This window comes from Protopterus annectens, chromosome 5.part0 (genome assembly GCF_019279795.1).
Source record: "Protopterus annectens isolate FY-2018-M chromosome 5.part0, PAN1.0, whole genome shotgun sequence".
NCBI lineage: Eukaryota > Metazoa > Chordata > Ceratodontiformes > Protopteridae > Protopterus > Protopterus annectens.
The window spans coordinates 1,404,343,222-1,404,365,045 of NC_056735.1; the positions used below are offsets into that span (position 1 = coordinate 1,404,343,222).

Below are 21,824 nucleotides of genomic sequence, written 5' to 3' on the forward strand. Positions count from 1 at the left end.
GTCCTTATCAATAGCTGGCCTGGAAGCAGCAGGTCTTTGAAAGCTATAATAGCATTTATTACTGCTAGCATTTCCTTTTGATTGATGTGTAGGTGCTTTTCCTTTTGGGACCATCTGCCCTGAATGCACCAATTTGTCATGTGCGCCCCCCAGGCGTAATCCGAGGCGTCTGTTGAGATGATTTGACTTGCTTGAGGCTTGCAGAATGGGAGACCTGTGTTTCTTTGGCATGCTTGAGCCCACCACAGAAATTCCTTTTGAAGACATGGAATTAGTGGTATTATTGTTTCCAAGCTGTGGCTGTGCTGAGACCATAGGTTTTTCAGGTACCATTGAAGTTTCCTCATATGCAGCTTTGCACATGGGATTAGTAGGATGCAAGATGCCATGAATCCCAGAGCCTGCAGGATTTTCCTTGCAGTCAGTCTGGTGAAAGTTGCCATTTTTCTGAAGTATTGAGTTAGTTGCCCTTGCTTCTCTGGCGTGAGGTAGGCCATCTGGGTATTTGTATCCAAGTTGGCACCCAGGAAAATTATTGTTTGAGATGGTAGTAGCCTTGATTTCTTTTTGTTGACTGTGTATCCCAGGGAATTCAACAACTTTATTACAAAAGCCAGATGTTTCAGAAGTATGTGCTTGCTGTCCGCTTGGATCAGGCAGTCGTCCAGATATGGGTATATTTGTATCCCTTGCAGTCTGCAGTAGGCAATTACTGATGCCAGGCATTTCGTGAACACTCTGGGCGCAGTAGATAAGCCAAAGGGCAATGCAGAGAATTGATAATGTTTTGAACCTGCAAGAAATCTGAGGTATCTTCTGCAAACTTGTCTGATTGGGACATGCAGGTATGCCTCCTTGAGGTCCAATGTTACCAGCCAAGACTCCTTGCCCAGCATGGGAAGAAGCTGCTGTAACGCGAGCATCTTGAATTTTGGCACGAGTAAAAAAAAGTGTTTAGGATGGATAGGTCCAAAATAGGTCTCCAATCTTTGCCCTTCCTTGGTACCAGGAATAGTCTGGAATAAAAACCTTGACTCTGTTCTTGTGCAGGTACCTCTTGAATAGCTTTCATGTCCATGAGATCTGAAATTTGTTTTTGTGCCTCTGCCCTTTGATTGTGTGGCAGGTTTGGCATGCCTCTCATTTTTGGAAGGGTGTGAAAGTGGAATCTATAGCCTCTGTCTATAATGTCCAGGATCCATTTGTCTTTTGTGACAATATGCCAATTTTCTGAAAATAGTGCCAGTTTCCCGCCTAAAGGTGCTGCCATTTGAGCCTTGCTTGGCATGCAAAGTGGAAAGTCATTGGTTCTGCTTTCTGAATGTCTGTGAACTATCCTCACTACCTCTTTGGGTAGGTGCTTGCCATTGTCTGCCTCTAAACGATCCTTGAGATTGCCCTCTACCCCTTGGGCGCCTGTATCTACCTCTTTGGGGTCTGTCCGTGGCTGGAAAGGACCAATTTTTTGAAGGCCAATTTCTACTGAAACGTGGAGGTTGTACCTGTAGGAAATCTTTCACTGTTTGCATTGATTTTGCCTTTTCCTCCATTTTCTTTAATACCTCCTCAGCTTTAACACCAAACAATACATCTTTTTGCAGAGATGTATCCAGTAATTTAGCTTTGACATGATCTGGTAAGGTTTGCTCTTTAAGCCAAGCATGTCTACGTATGACTGATCCTGTAACAGCAGCTCTACATGAGGCTTCTAAAGCATCAAAACCACATTGCAAGGTATGTTTACCTACTTGCTCTGCACTATGTATCAAATCCTGCAACTCCTTCAAGTCTGGTTGTTCAGGTTGCGACATTTTGCTTCTCAACTGTGAGAACAGAAACTGTTGGTACTTTAACATATGGAACTGGCAGTTTAATGCCCTCATGGATAAGGTGGCCGAGGTATATACCTTTTCCCCCCACTTTTCTAAAGCTCTGGAATCCCTCTCTGAAGGTAATGGATTTTTAGCAGTGGAGGCCTTAATTCCCTTGGGGCCCTGTGAGATAGTTTTTGGGTCAGCCGCATGGCTTTTGTATAGGAATTGGTGTGAGTCAGGAACCCGGTAATACCTGTCAAGCTTGACTGGAGCTGGAGGCAAAGAATCTGGGTTGAGGTATGACTCCGAATACACATCATCAAGGATATCTAAGACAGGAGGTATAGCCAGAGGCCTGGGCTGATTAGCAAGAGAAAATCCCTAAGCCTTTTCTTGGAGTCTGAGTACTCTTGGCCTTCCCAATGGAAGTGTTCCCTCAAGGTATGCAAGGTTTCCCCAAAAGAGTAATCCTCAGGGGAGAGACAGAAGGAATGGACTCCTCTGCATCAGAATCTTCAAAAGGGGAGTATGAAAGTTCTTGGTCATCAGAATGTTCTGAAATAATGGAGGCCTGGTCCGAGGAGGGGGATTCTTCCTCCACTCTGGGCCTTTTTTCCGAGGGGGGGGTTGGGAACCCCTGATAAGAGTAATTAAGTCCTCAGCCATTTTGAGCATCTGCTTTTTAGGCATGGGGCCTTGAGAAGGGCCCTGTGGGGTTTGTTTTTTAGAATGCATGGCTGTCTGAGACTTAGTGAAAGCCTTGATGGAAAAAGAAGAGGAAGGCCTGAAGACACCTTGAGAGGAGGCAGACCTGTCTAAACTCTGAGTTTCACTGCCAAGAGTGGCTTCGGTATCTGTAGTCAGGGTGTGGGCCGAAGAGCCTGCGACCTCGGGTACAGAAGACACCGCCAGTGAAGTGTCGTCGGTAGTCAGGGGCTGCGTAGGCACCTCGCTGAGAACCGGACCACCTGTAGTCGGCTTTGGCGTGGTGTCGGTAGAGGCCGCAGACCTCGTGTGTCGGTCCTTATCTTTGCGTTTTTTAGTCAAAACTGGAGTCGGAGTATCCAACGACATTATGTAGTTAAATTTTTTGCCAAAAAAGTGCTGGGCGAACTCTGCCAGATGCTTAATGGTGCGTTTGTTGAATGTAGCTCAAAAACGACAGGCCGAGACGTCGTGGTCTGGGCCTAAGCAAGGAATGCAGAGGGAATGAAAATCCTTATGCGGTATTTGCTTCCCACATGAAATGCAATTATTAACTTTGTCTGACATCGGTCTGAGGCAAGAAAAGTTTCCCCAACGGGGTACTTAGCTTTAAAGACTTCGGTTGCAGATATTTGTAATCTCAGGAGCTGGCCGACCGGCACTTGCGAACTGCTTCTGCTTCGGGCACCGCGCAGCAAGAAAGACAGAAGAAAATGGCGTCGGCTGGTTCTTTTATACCCCTGTCGCACTGACGTCAGGGAAGAAGCAACTACAACCGACGCCAGACCTAGACTTTGGAATTCGGCCGACCGAGGACCCGCCTGACGGCAGAGAACCCATCTGTTATGACTGCAGCTGTATGCACGATGAACATCCGGGAAAGTCTAACTGAGCCAATGGGCTGTTTTCACAAGAGACCCGGGGAGAACAAATAGCCACAACAGATTCAGAAAAATGTAAACAAAATCAAATGAGTAATTAAACACAAGGGGAGAAAAGCCCCACAAATGATAAAACTCATTACAAATTTGGGGTACACCTTGCATATATGGGGATAAGGGCCCCCCTCTCCAGCAACAGATTGAAATATATTTACAGAATATTACTAGGAGAAATTGTGATCAAGGATACAATATGTACTGCAAGTAGCAAGACACTTTGCAGAAATGGATAGTATAATTCAAGTAAACAAATGAGTAGTTATTCAAAATACTGTGTACACATCTAATAAATGGAGGTGAGAAATAATAGAGTATTCCAACGCAAATATGGCCACAGTAATATCTTCTCACTACGAAAAACATACATCATGAAATTAAAAACATGCTACAACAAAATTGCCAGGTTTGCCACCAATTCACCCTATAGGTCACATCACTGCACAACCCTACAACAACTACAATAGCTTGAATTCCCCCATCTCCTACTGTATAACCAAATAACCCTAACCCATAAAATTCTACATAATCCAGAAAAAACTCCATCTCTAAATAAATTACTCAAGCCATATACAGGTAAAAGTTTTACACTCCAACAACAAATAACTATTAGAAGTTTCAAAGGCCACTAACTCTGCAGGAGAATCCCTGTACTCCCTCCCATATAGCCAGAGTATGAAATAACCTACGCACCAGTCTAACAAACAAAAACCCCATAACTGAGTTTAAAAATGCCCTAAAAGCCCATCTGAATAATAAATGGTCGTGCCCCTGCTCCACAGCAGGGTAACAGGTGACATAGGGAACCAAAATCACATAATGTCCATCTAGTCACTACAGCAATGTTAAACAAAGCTGATAGTTTATACTAGATCTGTTTCCACTACTGTTATATTGTGGACTCCTCCACATGATTTTTTAGCTAATACAAGTGGACTGTACATCTTTACATCTTGTCCTTGGTAATTATTTTTATATGTGTTTATTGTGCACTATGTTCCAAAATTGTAATTGTACATAAATGTGTACACTGTTACGGTCTGCTTTAATACTGTACTTAAATAGGTTCATAGGTAGGTACTAGGTTATTGACCCTAGGGCCTACATAAGCCTAGGCAAATGGTACCCTGGCTTTTGCCACGCAAGAAAATTATTTTCCTGTGCCCCTGTCAAGCAGAGCCATAGAAGTGATCCCCGGGCTGAATTTCCTATCTCCTATCCAATCATCAAGATTTTTCTTGAAGAGTGCTAATGAGGAACTTTGTTTGCTATAGATAGGTAGTTTGTTCCAGAGTATGGGAAGTCTCTGAGATAGGAATCTATCCCTCCAGCATGTTCTGTTTATTGTGGTGACAAGGTTTAGGTCCCTAGAGCGTGTAGCTCGGAGGGATTGGGATTTCTTTACGTGGAGCATGTCCAACAGCTCTGGGTTTGACATAGTTTTGTATGTTAGGCAGAGATTGCCTCTGAGTAGGCGATATGCGACAGAGTAAAGCTGGAGTTTTTTGAGACAGTCTGCGTAGGGCATCTGTTTGAGGCCAGTAATCCTCTTTGTGAGGTATTTCTGTGGCCTTTCCAGTTGTTGTAGAGGTCTTGTGAGGTACATACAAAAAGGGGCGTTGTACTCTATAATGGGTCTAATGAGTGATGAGTAGAGGGGAACAATGACCTCTTTTTTCCTGGATGAGAAACCTTTTGTGATGAGGTGTGTCACGTAGAAGGATTTCCTGACTATTGTGGAGATGTGATCATCAAAGGACAGACTACTGTCCACCTGTGTCCCAAGGTCTTTCTATCAAATTTTCGGTGTTAAGTAGACTACCACCTATGTGGTAGTTCATGGGTACAGAGTTTTTACCAAAAGGGATGACCATGCACTTTTTGGCATTGAGCTTGAGGCCATGGCTTTGACACCAGGCATCTGTCTCAGTGAGGCCCTTTTGTAGGATGTCCACATCATTAGCAGATTTGATTATGGCTCCTAGTTTGCAGTCATCTGCGAACTTTGTTAGCCAAAGACCTTCTGTGTTAGCCTGTACTTCAGAGAAGTAGATATCAAATAGGAGAGGACCTAGGACTGAACCCTGTGGTACTCCACTTGTCACTGGTCTGAAGTTGGATTTAGAGTCTGCTACTTTCACAGTGTGGGTTCGGTCAGTGAGCCAGTTGGCAACCCATCTTGTGACATAGGGATTTATACCTAGTTTAGTGAGTTTGTCTATAATTCCAGAGTGGGGGATGGCGTCGAAAGCCTTGGCGAGATCAAGATAGGCTGTGTGTACCACCTTACCCTCATCTACAGCTTTGGTGACCACTTCAAAGAAGTCTATCAGGTTTAAGAGACATGATCTGCCATTTACAAACCCGAACTGGGTAGGGTCCAGAGTTTGGAGATTACCAGTGTCACTGTTTATAAGTTCCATGATGATACACTCCATAGCCTTGCAGACCAGGCTTGTCAGGCTAATGGGGCGGTAGTTCCCAGGGTCCGTGGTGGCTCCCCCTTTGTGTAGTGGGATAACTGTTGCTGTGCGCCATTCAGTGGGTACAAAGCCTGAGGTGAGGCTATGATTGAACATGCTACTTAGGTGGGGTGCCAGTTCGTTCTGTAGTTCAGGTAGAACGCAGCCTGGGATGTTGTCAGGTCCCATGGATGCTGTGTTCTTGGCTTTGGAGAGTGTTTTTTTTTACCTGTGCAGCCGTGATTACAGGTACTTTACATTCTTCCGGTATACAGATGGGCCCTTTAGGGGATGAGAGAGGGGTAAAGTTAGCACTGAACCTATCTGCCAGGATGTTGGCAATATCAGTTGGTTCTGTATATTTAGTGCCATTGTGCTGTAACTCGGAGCAGATCTGAGTGTTGCCATTGAGATTCTTGACATAGCTATAGAATGCTTTGTGGTTGTCTTTAGAATCAGTGGCGATTTTGTTTTCGTAACTAGCTTTGGAGGATTTTATGAGGGATCTCAGCTTCTTACTGAGGCTGACCACGGAGTTCCTCCAATCATGGGATTTTACTCTTTTTTGCAACAGTTTCTTTCTTCTGTTGTAGAGTTTGTTTATGGCAGGGGACCACCAGATTGGCTTCCTTTTTTTGGAGGATAGCATCTTGGTTCTGTTAGGGATTGCATGATCCATGCACTCGTGTAAGTGCTTATAAAGTGCAACTGTATAGGATTCAGCAGTCGTATCTCTATTGTCCATCAGCATGGGTGTTGTGAAGTTTGCCACTTCTGTCTTAAGAAGCGTGAAGTTGGCTTTGAAGAAATTTTTTGCGGTGGTTTCCCTAATTGGGGGGGGGGGCTGGGATGTGGATATCTAGAGTGATTTGCTTGTGGTCGGATCTGACCAACGAGGAACTGACCTCTGGTGTGGAACACCGGTTGCCCATGTTGGTAATGACCAGGTGTAGGATATTGCTGCCCCTGGTGGGGGTGTGGATAAGTTGATCCAAGGCATTGGAATTTATGAATTCCAGAAAACGTTGAGCACAAGAGTTGGTACAGGAGTTGTTTTCCCAGTTAATGGTGGGGTAGCTGAAATCACCCATTATTAGGGTGTTAGGTTGTACCCTAATATTTTCCAGTGTATCAAGAAATGAGGAGTGGGAATCCTGGGGCATTGTGGGGGATCTGTAGCAAGCTACAATTTGCATTGCGGTCTTGCCCAGAGTTAGTTGCACTTGGATAATCTCAGATGCATTATGCTGAACAACTAGCCTGGAGGTGTGGATATCCTTAATGAATATGGACACGCCTCCGCCTTTAGTGCTTCGGTCCAAGTTAGGTGGCCGAAAGGTGTGGTATGAATTATAGCCTGGTAATGCAGGGGTGCTCTCTGGACCCTTGAACCAGGTCTCTGTCACTGCACAGATGTCAATGTTCTCCATTTTAAGGAGTGCCTCGAGTGAGTGCATTTTGAGGTTTAGACTTCTAGCACTGAGTAGCATTACAGTCAGATTTTGCTTGCTTGTACCTGTTAGTGGTGAATTTGTCGTTTGAATCTTGCCTAAAAAAAGGCACTATAGGGGTGGCAAGAGCCTTAGCCAGTATCCGGAATCCCAAGGGCGACAGGTGCAGGCCATCTCTGGCAAAGTATCGTGGTTTGTCGATCATGTCATCCCAGGCAGACAGATACTGGATCCCCTTAGAATGACACCAGAAGCTTAGCCAATTGTTGAAGTCAATCATTTTGTCCTTGTACTGTGGTATCATTCTGGGTGATGGCATGATGCTACTCAGGGCTAGGGTCATACCCGCCTGGGCTACAAGATCAGAAAGCTCCTCCATGTCTCTTCCCTCTGGGCCTCCGCTGAAAAAGGACTACTTGTCCAGATGGACTCTCTCAGTCATCAAATGTAAAATAAAATAAATAATAGAATGAGATGAGGATGAGTAATGTACAGGAGGGGAAATTAAGGACATGGAGAGAGAAAGTCGATTAGTATTATAGACATAAGAATGTTATGAAACGGCACTAGAGAGAAAATAAATAGCAGAAAGTCTCTGCTACAAGGATGGTGAGGTAGAAACAGCATACATTAATAGTATAGTATCATTAAAGTGAGAGCAACATCTGATGCCAAGCCATTACTACCTGCTAAGATATGGAAGTGTTAGTGATTCAGTGTGTGAAAGGGTTTACCTTCAAAAATGTTGAATGCTAAATGGTTGAAAATGAATTGGTTAAATGCACTATACTGAATGATCAAAATGTTGAAATAAAATTAGTCTAAACTCACAATATCAAAATGATCAAATTTGCCCATTTCTGCACTGTAGTGCGATATCGGAGTTGGTATATTTAAGTATTTGGTATATTTATGGGGGTGCAGGGTGGCATAGCCCCCCTGCAAAACAGTAGAGGTGATCTCATTGCTTTTTCAATTAAATGATTTTAGACATTTTGATCATTCAATGTTTTGGGTTTAGATGTTATTTTTCAACCAAATGAACATTAGACATTATGGTATTCGACATTTTGAAGGTAAACAGTGTGAAAGGCATAGTTATATACGTAGGTGGTGATGCATTGGTTATGAAGGTTGTGCAAGAACAGGGCCAGATGTCAGACAGATATTGTGTTAGATTGGTCTTGAAATTGGATGGGTTGCTTGCATGTTTAAGGGATAAGGGGATATAATTTCAGGAGTGGGCTACATAGCTGGAAAAGAGGCAGGTTACTGCTGACAGGTGTGGTTTGTAGGTAGTGAGGAACATTTTTTTTTTCAGACTGAAGTGGTTTAGTGGGTGTGTAGGTATATCTTGTAGGGCTTTGCTTTTTTCTGGTTTGTACATTAATTTGTGGACTAGGAGTAATCGGATGTAAGATGGAAAATGGTATCAAAGTCCTTGAATAGATCCAGAAATGTATCAGAAACCAGCTGGCCTTTGACACTGACTAGGATTAATAGGGTTGGTGCAGACCAGGAGAGATGTGATAGTGTTATGCCTTAGTCTGAAACCATATTGGGTGCGTTTAAGAAGATAGTTCGTTTGCAAATGTGCCATTACTTGACTATGAATGCATTTTTCAAGAAAATGTATATACTTTTATACTAGAAATGGTTATCTCAGAGGTGAAACTTGACCAGTTGATGTTAACATCACCTAGTATAATTCTTTGTGTATGTTGTGGGATAGACAGGGCATGATGTCCTCCAATGTGCTGATATTGTCTACATGTGGGATATGAAGAGTTGCAATACATACTGTTTTGTATGAGTTTAGTTTTAGGTTTACTTAGAAGTACATTGGCAATGTGGAAGAAGGGTAGGTTTATGCTACTATGGTACATTATTACTAGCCTTCCTTGCTTTTTTGTTTAATCTAGCAGCTCTAAGAATTGTAAATCTGGGTGGGAGAGTATTTCTTTGTTATTAATATTAGGTTTTAGACAAGATTCAGTTATTGCTAATATGTTAGAGAAGTGATATTTTATCCATTGCTGTAGTTCTGGAATTTTGTTTACAATGCTTCTGAGGTTTATGTGGAACAGACTTGAGTTATTTGTTGCGGGCAGGAACCTGGGTTATCAGGCAGAGTTGATTTATTATTTGTGGAGTAACTTGGTGCCTAAGAGGGTCCAGAGTTTGTGTGAATTAGTCACCTGCTAGTAGCAAGTTGTTTTTGGGAACCACAGGTGATAGAACCTTTAAACCTTTTTGGAAGTATGGAGTCATCTGGCTTTAATGAGGTTTGTTTAGTGATTTTTTTTTTTTTATATAAGTGGGGGCCTTATTGAACCAGATGGATGCACTGGTTATTGTGTCTTTTGGTAACAAGTAAAGTATTCAGGGAGTTGTGTACAGTAAGATGTACAGTAGGTCAATAATATGAGTACGAGGGAGGTTGCAGTGAGACAGTGCATTATGGTGAGGAGTGTGGAGTTTAGGGTATGAGGTGTTTTAAAGGACAACATATTTGGATGGTGAAACACAGACTACTGGTATTGTCAGCTATAGAAATAAGGAGGTGCAGGAGGCTGGTATTGATTGGTTAGGTTTTGGTGGAAGGACGTTGTTGTGGATTGGCAGTATAATTTTGTGGGTGGACCAAAGTATTTGCAAGCTGTAGTAATGAAGAGATGTAAGAGGCTGCTGCATCTGACAATATAAAAAAATAGCTTTGCAATAGCGGATTTACATCTGCGACAATATCTTGTACTTAAATGTGCCTTAGAGAAACAACGGTCAGTGGGTGCATGGAATTTACTAGCTTACCTTTGCTTACCTCTGTCAACCCAAAATATTTCAAGTAAACAGAAAAAAAGAAGAAATTACAAGGAATAATGTAAAGAAAACACCGCATCCAATCTTTCAGATAATCCATGGCAAGAAGCGTGGATGAGCTGGGAAGAAATGCAAAATCCTACTTCCAGCATTCTCAGATTTTAAATTGGTACAACATGACAATCCACGTTGGTAAGACAAAATCAAGGGAGAATTTGTGAACAGATTTTTTTACACCTGTAATGCTCCCAATGCCATTCCAACTACTGTGCATTTCTCATATGTTCTTCAAGATTCAGAAAGTGACATAATAAATGTAAAAGGATGCATGCCACCATCACTAAATGAGAAATTCTAGTTAGCAGAGATTCTTTCGGGGAACATTCATTAAAGGAAATGAAAAACTATGATAATATCCTGCTGTACTCATGTTTGCAAATATTTTTCACAACTGGATATCTGTTGTGCCACAGTTACAGCAAGACTTTTCAGAAAATAATCTTCATCTAACCCCCAAAGTATGCTTAAGATCACCAAGAAAATAAGCATTTCAAAAGAAAGCATTTTTATTTTCCAAATTTTATGTGATATATATATATATATATATATATATATATATATATAAATAAATAAATATACACATTTTTATTATTTATTTATATATATATATATATATATATATATATATATTTTTTTTTTTTTACTATTATTATTATTTATTTATTTATTTTTAACATGGGTTTACAATAATGTTGCTCTTCGCTCCTCTGCATTCAATTCTGTTTGATGACTTCCCTGTTAAATAGGTTCACGTATTATGTCACACAGCTTGCTTTATTATTTCTAGTCCCAAACTAGCCATTCAATTTTGATGCTAAGGTTCCTCAAACTTACGAAGTTTCCATTATTCAAAATGAAATGAAGAAGAGTCAATGTGATACGGCTTTTCTAAATGAAAAGAACTTTATAAGTCTGAGGAGCTTCAACATCAAAATTATTCTGCACTTCAACTGTTTATAAGAGCAAATCACTTTATACATAAACTACCCTGCACAAGTGATCAGTATTTAGACACCCTCCAAAAAACATTTATCCTTTCATAAAATAACTCTGTGCACTAAAAGCAAGCTTTACACCAAAAAATGAGCCCTGTATCAGAATCTTTCTAGATGGATCCAATACGTATGCACAACAGGAATTAGCTTTTCTGTTGTTGTTGACACTTTTTCTGGTACCCACTTTTGAGGTAAACAAATAATAGGCTTCTTGTTCTGCTGAATGTTTCAGAACACATTTAGATTTTTCACAATACTGCTGGACAACACCTAATAAGGTTCAAATTGTATCAGTAGCTGCTGGAGTCTTTCTTGCTGGCCTAAAGACATTATTGTAGACCTATGTGCCATTCGACTTCATAAGCCATTGTGTGGAAACTTATTTTTTTTTTACAAGGATAATTTGCATATCTCCCATGATGCCTTGATAAAGGAAGGTTTGCCACTGTATTTGTACTCACCCATTTTTACTGAAAACTTGTCTGCTTGCAAGGGTTGGTCTAGACTTCATTATGTTGTAGCCAAGCTAAATATTAAACCATGTTTCAACATTGCATAGACAGTGGCAGAATTAGAACTGCACTCTTACATACACATGCCTTGTGCATGCACAGTAAAATGTAGATATGCTAAAATCAGCACTGCAAGACCTAGGCTGTGCAGTTATCCATCATCAGCATTTTTTCAGTAACTGTAAATAAAATGAACGGTTATAAACAGAAACATCTTGATATGAATAGCTTATTACATTATTGTAACTGCACTCTTGTCAGTGACGTTACTTTTCATTGCTTACTTTTTGTTATTAAATGGACTGTAAGCAGGTTTCTTAGTAGTATGACATTTTTCAGTGGAATCACAGCACTCTACAGCGATCAACAAATATAAATAAATGAACAAAACTCCACCTGGTATCTCCTGAGCTTACTTTTCTTAGTGACTGAACTTCTGAGTACTTTCACAATTTCAAAATCAGCATCTTTATAGGCCACTCTTAATACAGTAAGCTAGCCACAATTATTAGGTGCTTCACTACTCTGCTCTCCGCAATATCAGATACCAATTTGACATTCCAGACACCGACACACAGCTTGCCTTTTTATTATATGTTACTAATGGTTGTGTTATCTATCACACTGTGTGTTCTGTATGCCTTTCCCTAGTCCTACAGCTAGGCTGTTACCTGTATGAATCGTCTCTACCAGCTGAGCATTCTTTTCTCCTTCCAGTAGCCTGCGATAGTATCCGGGGTTCTGTTCCATATGTGCCTGAGCACCACTCAAGTACATCCAAACCATAGAACGGTGTTCATTAGGAATGCCTTTCCGAACAAATCTTTTCACTAAGGATTAAAAAAAATACAAAGAATAAGAATGCATACACTACTGTGAATGAATGAATACTACAACTCAGGCTAACTCCTGAGCACTATAAAAGGCAACTGAACAATTTCAGATTAATAAACACAACATTTTGCTACTCAGTTTTAATTAAAAATGTTTATATAGACAAAAACGTGGCCTTATCTGCAAGGCCATGGAATGAATCATCATGGACCTTATTAACAAAGACATAGGAAATCTCCAAACGCTCAACCCCACCAAGTATGGCTTTGTCAAGGGGAGATTATGCCTGTTAAAAATTGGTGGACTTCTTCGAGACAGACACCAACGCCCTAGATGAAAGCAAATCTGTGCCTAAGGCCTACCTAGACTTAGCCAAGGCCTTTGGCACAATCCCCCACTCAGGCATCATTGGTAAATTCACCCAGCTGGGTATCAACCCATATATTGTCAGCTGGGTTGCAAACTGGTTCATTGATGGAGCTCATACAGTCAAACCAGGAGACTCCACCTAGTCCAGCAGACATGTAACCAGTGGTGTTCCACAGGGATCGGCCCTGGGACTTCTACTTTTCGGAATCCACTTCTCCGAAGTACAGGCTAAAACTAAAGGACTGTGGCTGACAAAGTTTGCTGATGACTGCAGACTGGGAGCAATCACTGAAGCTCTTAGCAATGTCAACATCCTGCAAGAAGGTCTTGCACAAATAACCAGTGCCAGTCATGGTCTTAAACCGAATGCAAAAAAATGCATTATTATCCCCTTCGGCAAGGGTGATGTTCCTGCAAACTACCACATCAACAGCAATACCCTAAGCACAAAGTCAGTGGTGAAAGTTCTGGGCACCCAGGTTAACAGCAACCTTAACTTTGATCACCATGTCTCCACAGTGGTAAGAAGGACATTTTATATTGTTCTATCTATCGTCAGGCACACTGACGTCCCGCTCACCAGGCTGAACAAGGAGAAGGTCACGGTGAGCTGCCTGTCGGGCACTAGGATCCGCCACATAACACAAGCACTCAGGTCACTCCAAGGCAAGTACAAATATGACTCAGTCATTGTCCATGCTGGTGTGAATGACCTGAGACGTACCTCCCTGGACTACATGAAAAGAGACATAGAGGAGCTCTCTGAGCATGTAGCCGAGGCTGGTATGACCCTGACCTTGAGTAGCATCTTACCCTCACCAAGAATGATGCCACAATATGAATACAAGATGATCAATTTCAACAATTGGCTTAAGTACTGGTGTCATTCAAAGGGGATCCAATGCCTATCAGCCTGGGATGACATGCTCGACAGGCCACGATGCTTCGCTAGGGACGGCTTGCACCTGTCACCCCTGGGCTTTCGGATGTTGGCAAAGGCTCCTGCCACCTCCCATAGTGCCGTTTTTAGGCAAGGCTCAAAAGACAAACCCACCTCCATAGGTATCACAAGGGATAAGAAACTAAGAGTAATGCTATTCAATGCCAGAAGTCTAAACCTCAAGATGCACGCACTCGAAACTCTCCTTAGCATGGAGAACATCGATATCTGTGCAGTAACAGAAACCTGGTTCAAGGCTCCCGAGAGCACCCCAGCACTACCAGGTTATACCTCATATGTTTTTCGGCCCCAAAACTTGGACCAAACCACAAAAGGAGGGGGAGTATCAATATTTGTCAAAGATACCCACACCTCCAGGTTGGTGGCACAGCACGAAGCATCAGAGACTATCCATGTGAAACTAACAGTGGGTAAAACTGCCTTCCAGTTTATAGCCTGCTACAGACCACCCTCCCAAACTCAGGAACCCCACTCGGCCTTCCTGAGAACACTGGAAAATATGAAGGTCTCTCCAAACACCATTATATTGGGCGACTTCAACTAACCAAACATAGACTGGGAGCATTACTCTAGCTCCAACACCCTAGCCCAAAGGTTCCTAGAATTTATAAACTCAAATGCTATGGAACAGCTTGTTACCACTCCCACAAGAGGGGAAAACATACTGGACCTGATCATCACCAACATGGGGACTCTATGCTCCAGACCAGAAGTGTATCCCTCACTGGTAAGATCACACCATAAACTAATCTCACTAGATATTCACATCCCGACCCCAGCCCCTGCCCAGAAAACCACAGTGAAAAACTTCAAGCAAATTTCACACTCATCAAAACCCAGGTGGAATCCTTCATAGCCCCCGGGCCTGTGGAAAATACGGCCCAGACCACAGAATCCTTTATAAACGCATTCTATGAACACCTTCAGGAATGCATGGATCATGCAATCCCAAACAAAACCAAGACCCAATCCTCCAAAGGCAGACGTCCTGTCTGGTGGACCCCTGCCATATACAAACTATACAATAGAAGGAGGAAGCTACTACATGATAGAGCAAAATCCCAAAAAGGGAAGGCATCTCTGATCAGTATTAGCAAAAAACTACGGGCACTCATAAAATCGTCTAAGGCCAGCTTCGAGAGAAAAATTGCACAGGACACCAAGGATAATCAAAAGGCTTTCTTTAGTTATGTTAGAAACCTGGGTTGGAATTCCCAGATATGCTCAGAATTAGTCCAAAATGACAAAAAATACACCGAACCCACAGACATTGCCAACATCCTAGCTGACAGGTTCAGCGTAAACTTCTCTCCCCCCCCCTTCCCCACCAAAAGGGCAAATATCTATCCCAGCAGAGTGCTGCCCCCCTGACATCTCAGATGCTCAGGTAAGAGCCGCCCTTTCCAAAGTAAAAAACACAGCATCAATGGGACCAGACGGTGTCCCAGGCTGCGTCCTACATGAACTTCAAGAAGAACTAAACCCAAACATAAAACTACTCTTCAATCTCAGCCTTACCACAGGATATGTACCCAAAGAGTGGCGTACAGTAACAGTGGTCCTTCTCCACAAAGATGGTGCCTCAACGGATCCTGGAAACTATTGCCCCATAAGCCTGACTAGCTTGGTCTGCAAAGCTATGGAAAGGATCATCATGGACCTCAAATAAAGATATTGGGGACCTACAGACACTGGATCCTACCCAGTTCGGCTTTGTTAAGGGCAGATCCTGCCTCTTAAACCTGGTTGATTTCTTTGAAACAGTCACAAAGGCCATTGATGAGGGGAAGGTGGTCCACACAGCCTACCTGGACCTCGCAAAAGCCTTCGATACAATACCCCACTCGGGCATTATAGATAAGCTCACCAACATAAACCCTATGTCACTAGATGGGTTGCAAACTGGCTCAAGGACAGAACCCACATGGTTAGAATTGCTGGACCCATGTTAGACTCCAAACCAGTTACAAGTGGTGTCCCACAAGGCTCAGTCCTGGGACCTCTCGTTATACAGCTAGGCTGTTACCTGTATGAATCGTCTCTACCAGCTGAGCATTCTTTTCTCCTTCCAGTAGCCTGCGATAGTATCCGGGGTTCTGTTCCATATGTGCCTGAGCACCACTCAAGTACATCCAAACCATAGAACGGTGTTCATTAGGAATGCCTTTCCGAACAAATCTTACATTTGTATATATTTCAAGGAGGTGCAGGCCAACACAGAAGGACTGTGGCTGACCAAGTTCGCAGATGACTGCAAACTGGGTGCCATGATCGACTCTCCAGCAGACACAAGCATCCTACAAAAGGGCCTCATAAAAACAGACAACTGGTGCCAGAGCCATGGCCTCAAGCTAAACGCCAAAAAGTGTATAGTCATCCCCTTCGGCAAAAACAAAGTGCCCACAAATTACCACATAGATGGTAATCCATTAAGTACGGAAGAAATAATTAGGGACCTGGGGACCCAAGTTGATAGCAATCGCTCATTCGACAACCACGTGGCCAAAGTGGTTAGAAAATCATTTTATATAGCCCACCTAATCATGAAGGGATTCACATCTAGATCAGGGGAGGTCATCGTGCCTCTTTACTCATCCCTCATCAATCAGGCCCATAATGGAGTACAATGCCCCTTTTGGGATGTACCTTACCAGACACCAGCAGCAACTGGAAAGACCCCAAAAGTACCTCACCAAGAGGATCAAAGGGCTCAAACAGATGCCATATGCTGCCCGGTTAAAGAAACTCCGTTCAGAGGCGATCTGTACCTGATGTATAAAGCCATGTCCAACTCGTGATTAATGGACATGCTGCACCTCAGAAAATCCAAATCCCATCGAGCTACGCGCTCGAGAGACTTGAACCTCAGCACTGAAATAAATAGGACATGCTGGAGGGACAGATTCATAACCCAGAGGCTCCCTTCACTCTGGAATAAAATCCCAGTCCAGGTTAGGAAGAGTCCCTCATTGACTCTCTTCAAGAGGAATCTTGATAAGTGGATGGGAGATTGTAGATTTACTCCGGGTATCACTTCTGTGTCACTGTTAGACAGATGCACAGTATACTAACCTCGAAAAAGGACATAGCAAAATTCATTTTAAAATGGGTGGCGAAAGCCAAACACACTCTGGCTAGGCTTGTAAATGCCCTAGGGCAGATAGCCTAGTATGAACCTATGAACCTGTAAGATTGACTAAAAATTTCCAGGACTTTCTTGACCATTTTTAAAAATTGTAATTCATCCTGCACTTAATAAAGATCTAAAGTTTGTAACTGTTGTTAGTTGTATGGTTTTAGTGTGGGATATAATGAGGGATGGGGAGTATGTACAATTACGGCAGCGGTGAAGAATTCAAACATCTACTGTTATAGGAAAGTGCAACTTACACAACTGTACTATGTTCATCATTCTCTCTACTGCAGTAGCCTGTGAGTTGAATACCACAGCTTTTCCAGCTTGGGAGGAGGAAGCATATAGGTCCAGGGCCAAATGGTCCTAGCAAAGCCTGATTTGCATCTGGAATACTTCTTAGTCTAGCTCTTTCCAGTCTGTCATCAAAGAAGCCAAGGCCCAAGTGGAATGTGCCTTAACAGTCTGAAATAGATTTACTATGGTAAAAATACAGCAGAAGACAACTACCTGCAAATAATTTGTTTACATGCATGTTGACCTTTCTTACTCCCAGAGCAGGAAATCAATTTACATGCATGTTGACCTTTCTTACTCCCAGAGCAGGAAATCAATAGCTGGTTAGCTTTCCTGAAATACTTGGTTCTGTCAAGACAGTACCTGCAATGGCTATGCACATTCATAGTATGTAGAATCTTTTCTGCCATGTTTTTTGGATATGAATAGAAAATGTGGAGGTTGTGAATTCTGAAATAACCTTGGACATGAGGGGTTTTGTGCGCAGAGTTACTCTGTCTTTGTGGAATACAAAGTAGGGCTCTAACATCATGATAACTTGCAACTCAGATGCTCTTCTTGCAGTAGTCAGAGTGATAAGAAGCGCAGTTTTCCAAGTAATGAACCTTAAATCAGCCTGACTTGGCAGGTTTAAAAGGTGAAACAGTCAATTTCTCCAGCAAATGGTGGAGATCCCAAGGAAGCAGAACTGATCTACAAGCAAGTCTTAGGAGTAAAATTCCTTTTAGAAACGGTTTCACTATTAAACAGGAAAGAGGGGGATCCATGGGAAGACGTGCTGAAATGGCCACAAGATGAACCTTTATAGTAACTGACACAAATATTTGAGTACTAGTGGTACAAAATCACTGTTGGGCTCCTGGTTATTGGCTAGGCATTAACAAGAAAATCTCTACCACTTGCCAAGATGAGATTTTCTAGCAGAAAGCTTTCTTACTTCCTTCAGTACCTGTTGCATATCCTCAAGAAAGAGATGCCTACAAAATCATCCTGTCAGCTAAAGTTGCTTTATATCAAGGTGTATCACACTCCCCTTGTCTTATGTGAGTAAATTCAATCTGTGAGGAAGTTTGTGGTAGTTGCCACTGGCCAGTTCCATAAGAAAGGGGAGCCAATTTTGTCTGGGCTTGAAGGGAGTCACCACATTGACTCTTCAGAATTACCCTGAAAATAACTGGAAAGGGTGTAAATGCATACAGGAACATCCCAAACCTGGGAATGATGGTACATCTGTTCTCCAGGCCTGCAAGCCAGGAGTGCTGAACAGAATTTGCTTAGTTATCTGTTTTGAAACGAGTCAAAAAGATCTAAAGTGTTCTCCACATCTGGATCAGTTTCTTCAAGAACTCTTTGCTGAGTTTCTACTCGTGACACTCTGCCCAGAACCTGCTTAGCTTGTCTGCTACTGCTTTGCTTTGATAGCATGTAAGATGCCTGTAAAGTTAAGAAGTGCTGAAGAGTTAACGCCCAAGCTATTGCTGCCTGCTGTCAGAGAGAATAACCTGATGCCTCCCTGTTTATGTACCACATTATTGTGGTACTGTCTGCAATGATCTGAAGAATAGCTGAGTCACAAATATGTGCAGACTTTTTTGCATGAATCACAAGTAACATTTCTGTGATATTGATGTACTTCTGTCTGAACTGTCCCACAATTCTTGCACTTTTACCCTCTTTGAAGCTGGTCCATAAGCAACGTTTGAGGAAACTGTTGACAGATTGTGGTGGGGTTGCTGGAGAACAAGGAAGAACATGATCGTCAGCCATCTGATCCCATATATCAATGCAGTTCTGACTTTATAAAGCCCAAGACTGGAATTTGAAACTCCAGAATGACAATGTTGGGTCCACATGTTCTTGAGGTACCACTTAATCTTTCTCATATAAAGACTGGCAAAAGGAATCACAAGAATCTTAGAAACCATGAAGCCTAGCATCCTAAGAAATTCCCTGGTCATGTGTTGGGACTGATGAGAAAAGTTCAGGAAAATTTCCACATATAATACACCTTCTCTTGAGGAAGGAAAGTCTTTGTCTCAAGATGCCTGTCAGGCAACACAAACACAATTCTGTGAGATGGACTGAGGGAGGATTTCTGCATAATATCTGGAATCCTAGAAGGTTTAGAAGAGAAGAAGCCTTTGCTATGGGCTCCTGACATCTGGGAATTGAATCTTCTCAGATAAGCAAGTCATCGAAAGAAGGGAAAATGTGGATGCCTTTCATCTGCAGTGGGCCACAACTGGGGCTTGACACTTTGTAAGCAGTCTTGGTGGAGTGGACAGCACAAAGAGTAATACAGAGAACTGATAATGTGACCCAGATATACAAAATCTTAGAACTCTTTTGAAATTGCTCGCTTGCTACAGGAATGTTACAGTAAGCATCACTGAGTTGCTGAGCTAGAAGCAGAACTAACACTGACTGAAGGGTTAACTTCTTGAATATTTGAAATCTTGGCCAAAAGACTCAGAAAAGACAGATCCAATACTGGTTTCCAAGAGTGCTTTATTTTCAGTACCAGAAACATTCTGGAGTAAAAGTCTTTGCCCATTTGTTTTGCAGGCACATGTTCTAGGATTTCTGCTTCAGGCTGATAGGAGCCCCGGCTTAAATGACAGGATATCAATCAAGCCCATACTCAAAGGTAAACCTATTCGCTGAATCTAGTTTTCCAGTCATATTCCAACACTTAGCTTAATACTTTCTAGCATGACTCTGTCACTGTGCTCGCCTCTTTCCCTAGTTTCTGATCCTATTTGTGTATGGATCATTTACCATCCCTTGCTTTCCTGCCCCTTCCCATCCCCCCCTTTTTTCCCCCACTCCCTTTACCCTTTCTATTCCACCCCCTTGTCTGGCATGACTGACCTTTCACCAGTTGTTTCATACACCATCATCAGTATCACATTCCCCCCTTCCCCTCTCCACCCCTTTTCCATCCAAACCCCCCACACACACACACACACACACACACGTAGGTCTTTTATGTGTTATAAGTAACAAGAATTTAGCACTTGGTAATATTACAATTTTTTACACCTAACTGAATGTTAGGTATACTACTTCAAGATGCCTGAATGTTTAGTAGAATATTCAGTCTTTCAAGGTATTTTAGTGTGAACAGTCACAGAACTGTAATTGTTGATGATCGTGCGAATAATAGTGTAGTTTATGGCATTTGTCAACGTATGTGCTAATGTTGCTTGTAAGAAGTCATACCTAACTAAAAGTCAGGTATTTTAACTCAATAGCCTTTAAATGGTTAGTAGAATGTTTTATAATTTTAAAGTTCTAACATATTTTTCTCCCCCAACTCCCTTTACCCTTTCTATTCCACCCCCTTGTCTGGCATGACTGACCTTTCACCAGTTGTTTCATACACCATCATCTGTATCACCCCCCCCCCCCTTTCATCCCAAACCCCCCCCCCCCTACACACATAGGTCTTATATGTGTTATAAGTTACAAAAATTTTGCGAATGGTAATATTACAATTTTTTACACCTAACGGAATGTTAGGTATACTACTTCAAGATGCCTGAATGTTTAGTAGAATATTCAGTCTTTCAATGTATTTTGGTGTGAACAGTCACAGAAATGTAATTGTTGATGATTGTGCGAATAATAGTGTAGTTTATGGCATTTGTCAACGCATGTGCTCATGTTGCTTGTAAGAAGTCATACCTAACTAAAAGTCAGGTATTTTAACTCAATAGCCTTTAAATGGTTAGTAGAATGTTTTATAATTTTAAAGTTCTAACATATTTTATTTGTAATAGTTTTAGGGATGTAAAAAAAGTTTTGATGCTTTTATAAACAGTAGCTATATTTGCTATTCCTACCAAGAGTGCTATGTGTTTAAATGTCACAGTGTTTAAATGGTTAGGTGAATGCTTTCATTTTTAACTGTTTTTATATTGCACAGGATATGACATCAGATTGTTTATGTCACATCCTCTATAAATGTATGTGAAAGTTTTTGAAAAATTGTATAACGGCCTGAAGAAGACCTTGTTGAAAGCGCTAGCCAGATGTTAAATAAACTTTTCTTTTTCTTTAAACTTCGCTGAACGCTTGGATTAGTGTATTTGAATGTCTACAAGTTATTGTTCGGTGAAGTTAACTGATGCAATTGGAAGTTCCTGACGGTGCTGAATAGCAAGTTGTGACTTTTTGTAACTGACTTTTGAATTTAAAGAACAGTTGATGGTGTGCCATTACAGGCAGCATTTTTGAATATACATGGACATTGCTTTTCAAGAGTCCTGCTTCTCCGTGCAACAGTTTTGACTTTTTGGACTTGGTATTATTTATTTTCTTGTGTGCACGGAGCTTGTTGTGAGTGCTATCTTGTCTTTACATATTTAAATATAGCACCCGATAATACTAGTGATCTGTGTTCTTCATGTAAAAAAGTTTGATGATTTGCTTACCATTATTAGAAGCAAGACTAGACTTACTGATGATGAT

The 21,824-nt window shown here is 41.8% G+C and overlaps 1 protein-coding gene across 2 annotated transcripts in view; it reads right to left on the minus strand.

Annotated features, from left to right (window-relative positions):
• The window catches only part of GRTP1 (growth hormone regulated TBC protein 1), a 1,073,346-nt gene that overhangs the window by 664,456 nt on the left and 387,066 nt on the right, over positions 1–21,824 (minus strand). For both annotated transcript variants that reach the window (XM_044071212.1, XM_044071211.1), the window contains exon 3: positions 12,429–12,587. In XM_044071212.1, coding sequence (XP_043927147.1) covers positions 12,429–12,587 — 159 coding nt within the window. The remainder of the gene's footprint in view (positions 1–12,428; positions 12,588–21,824) is intronic.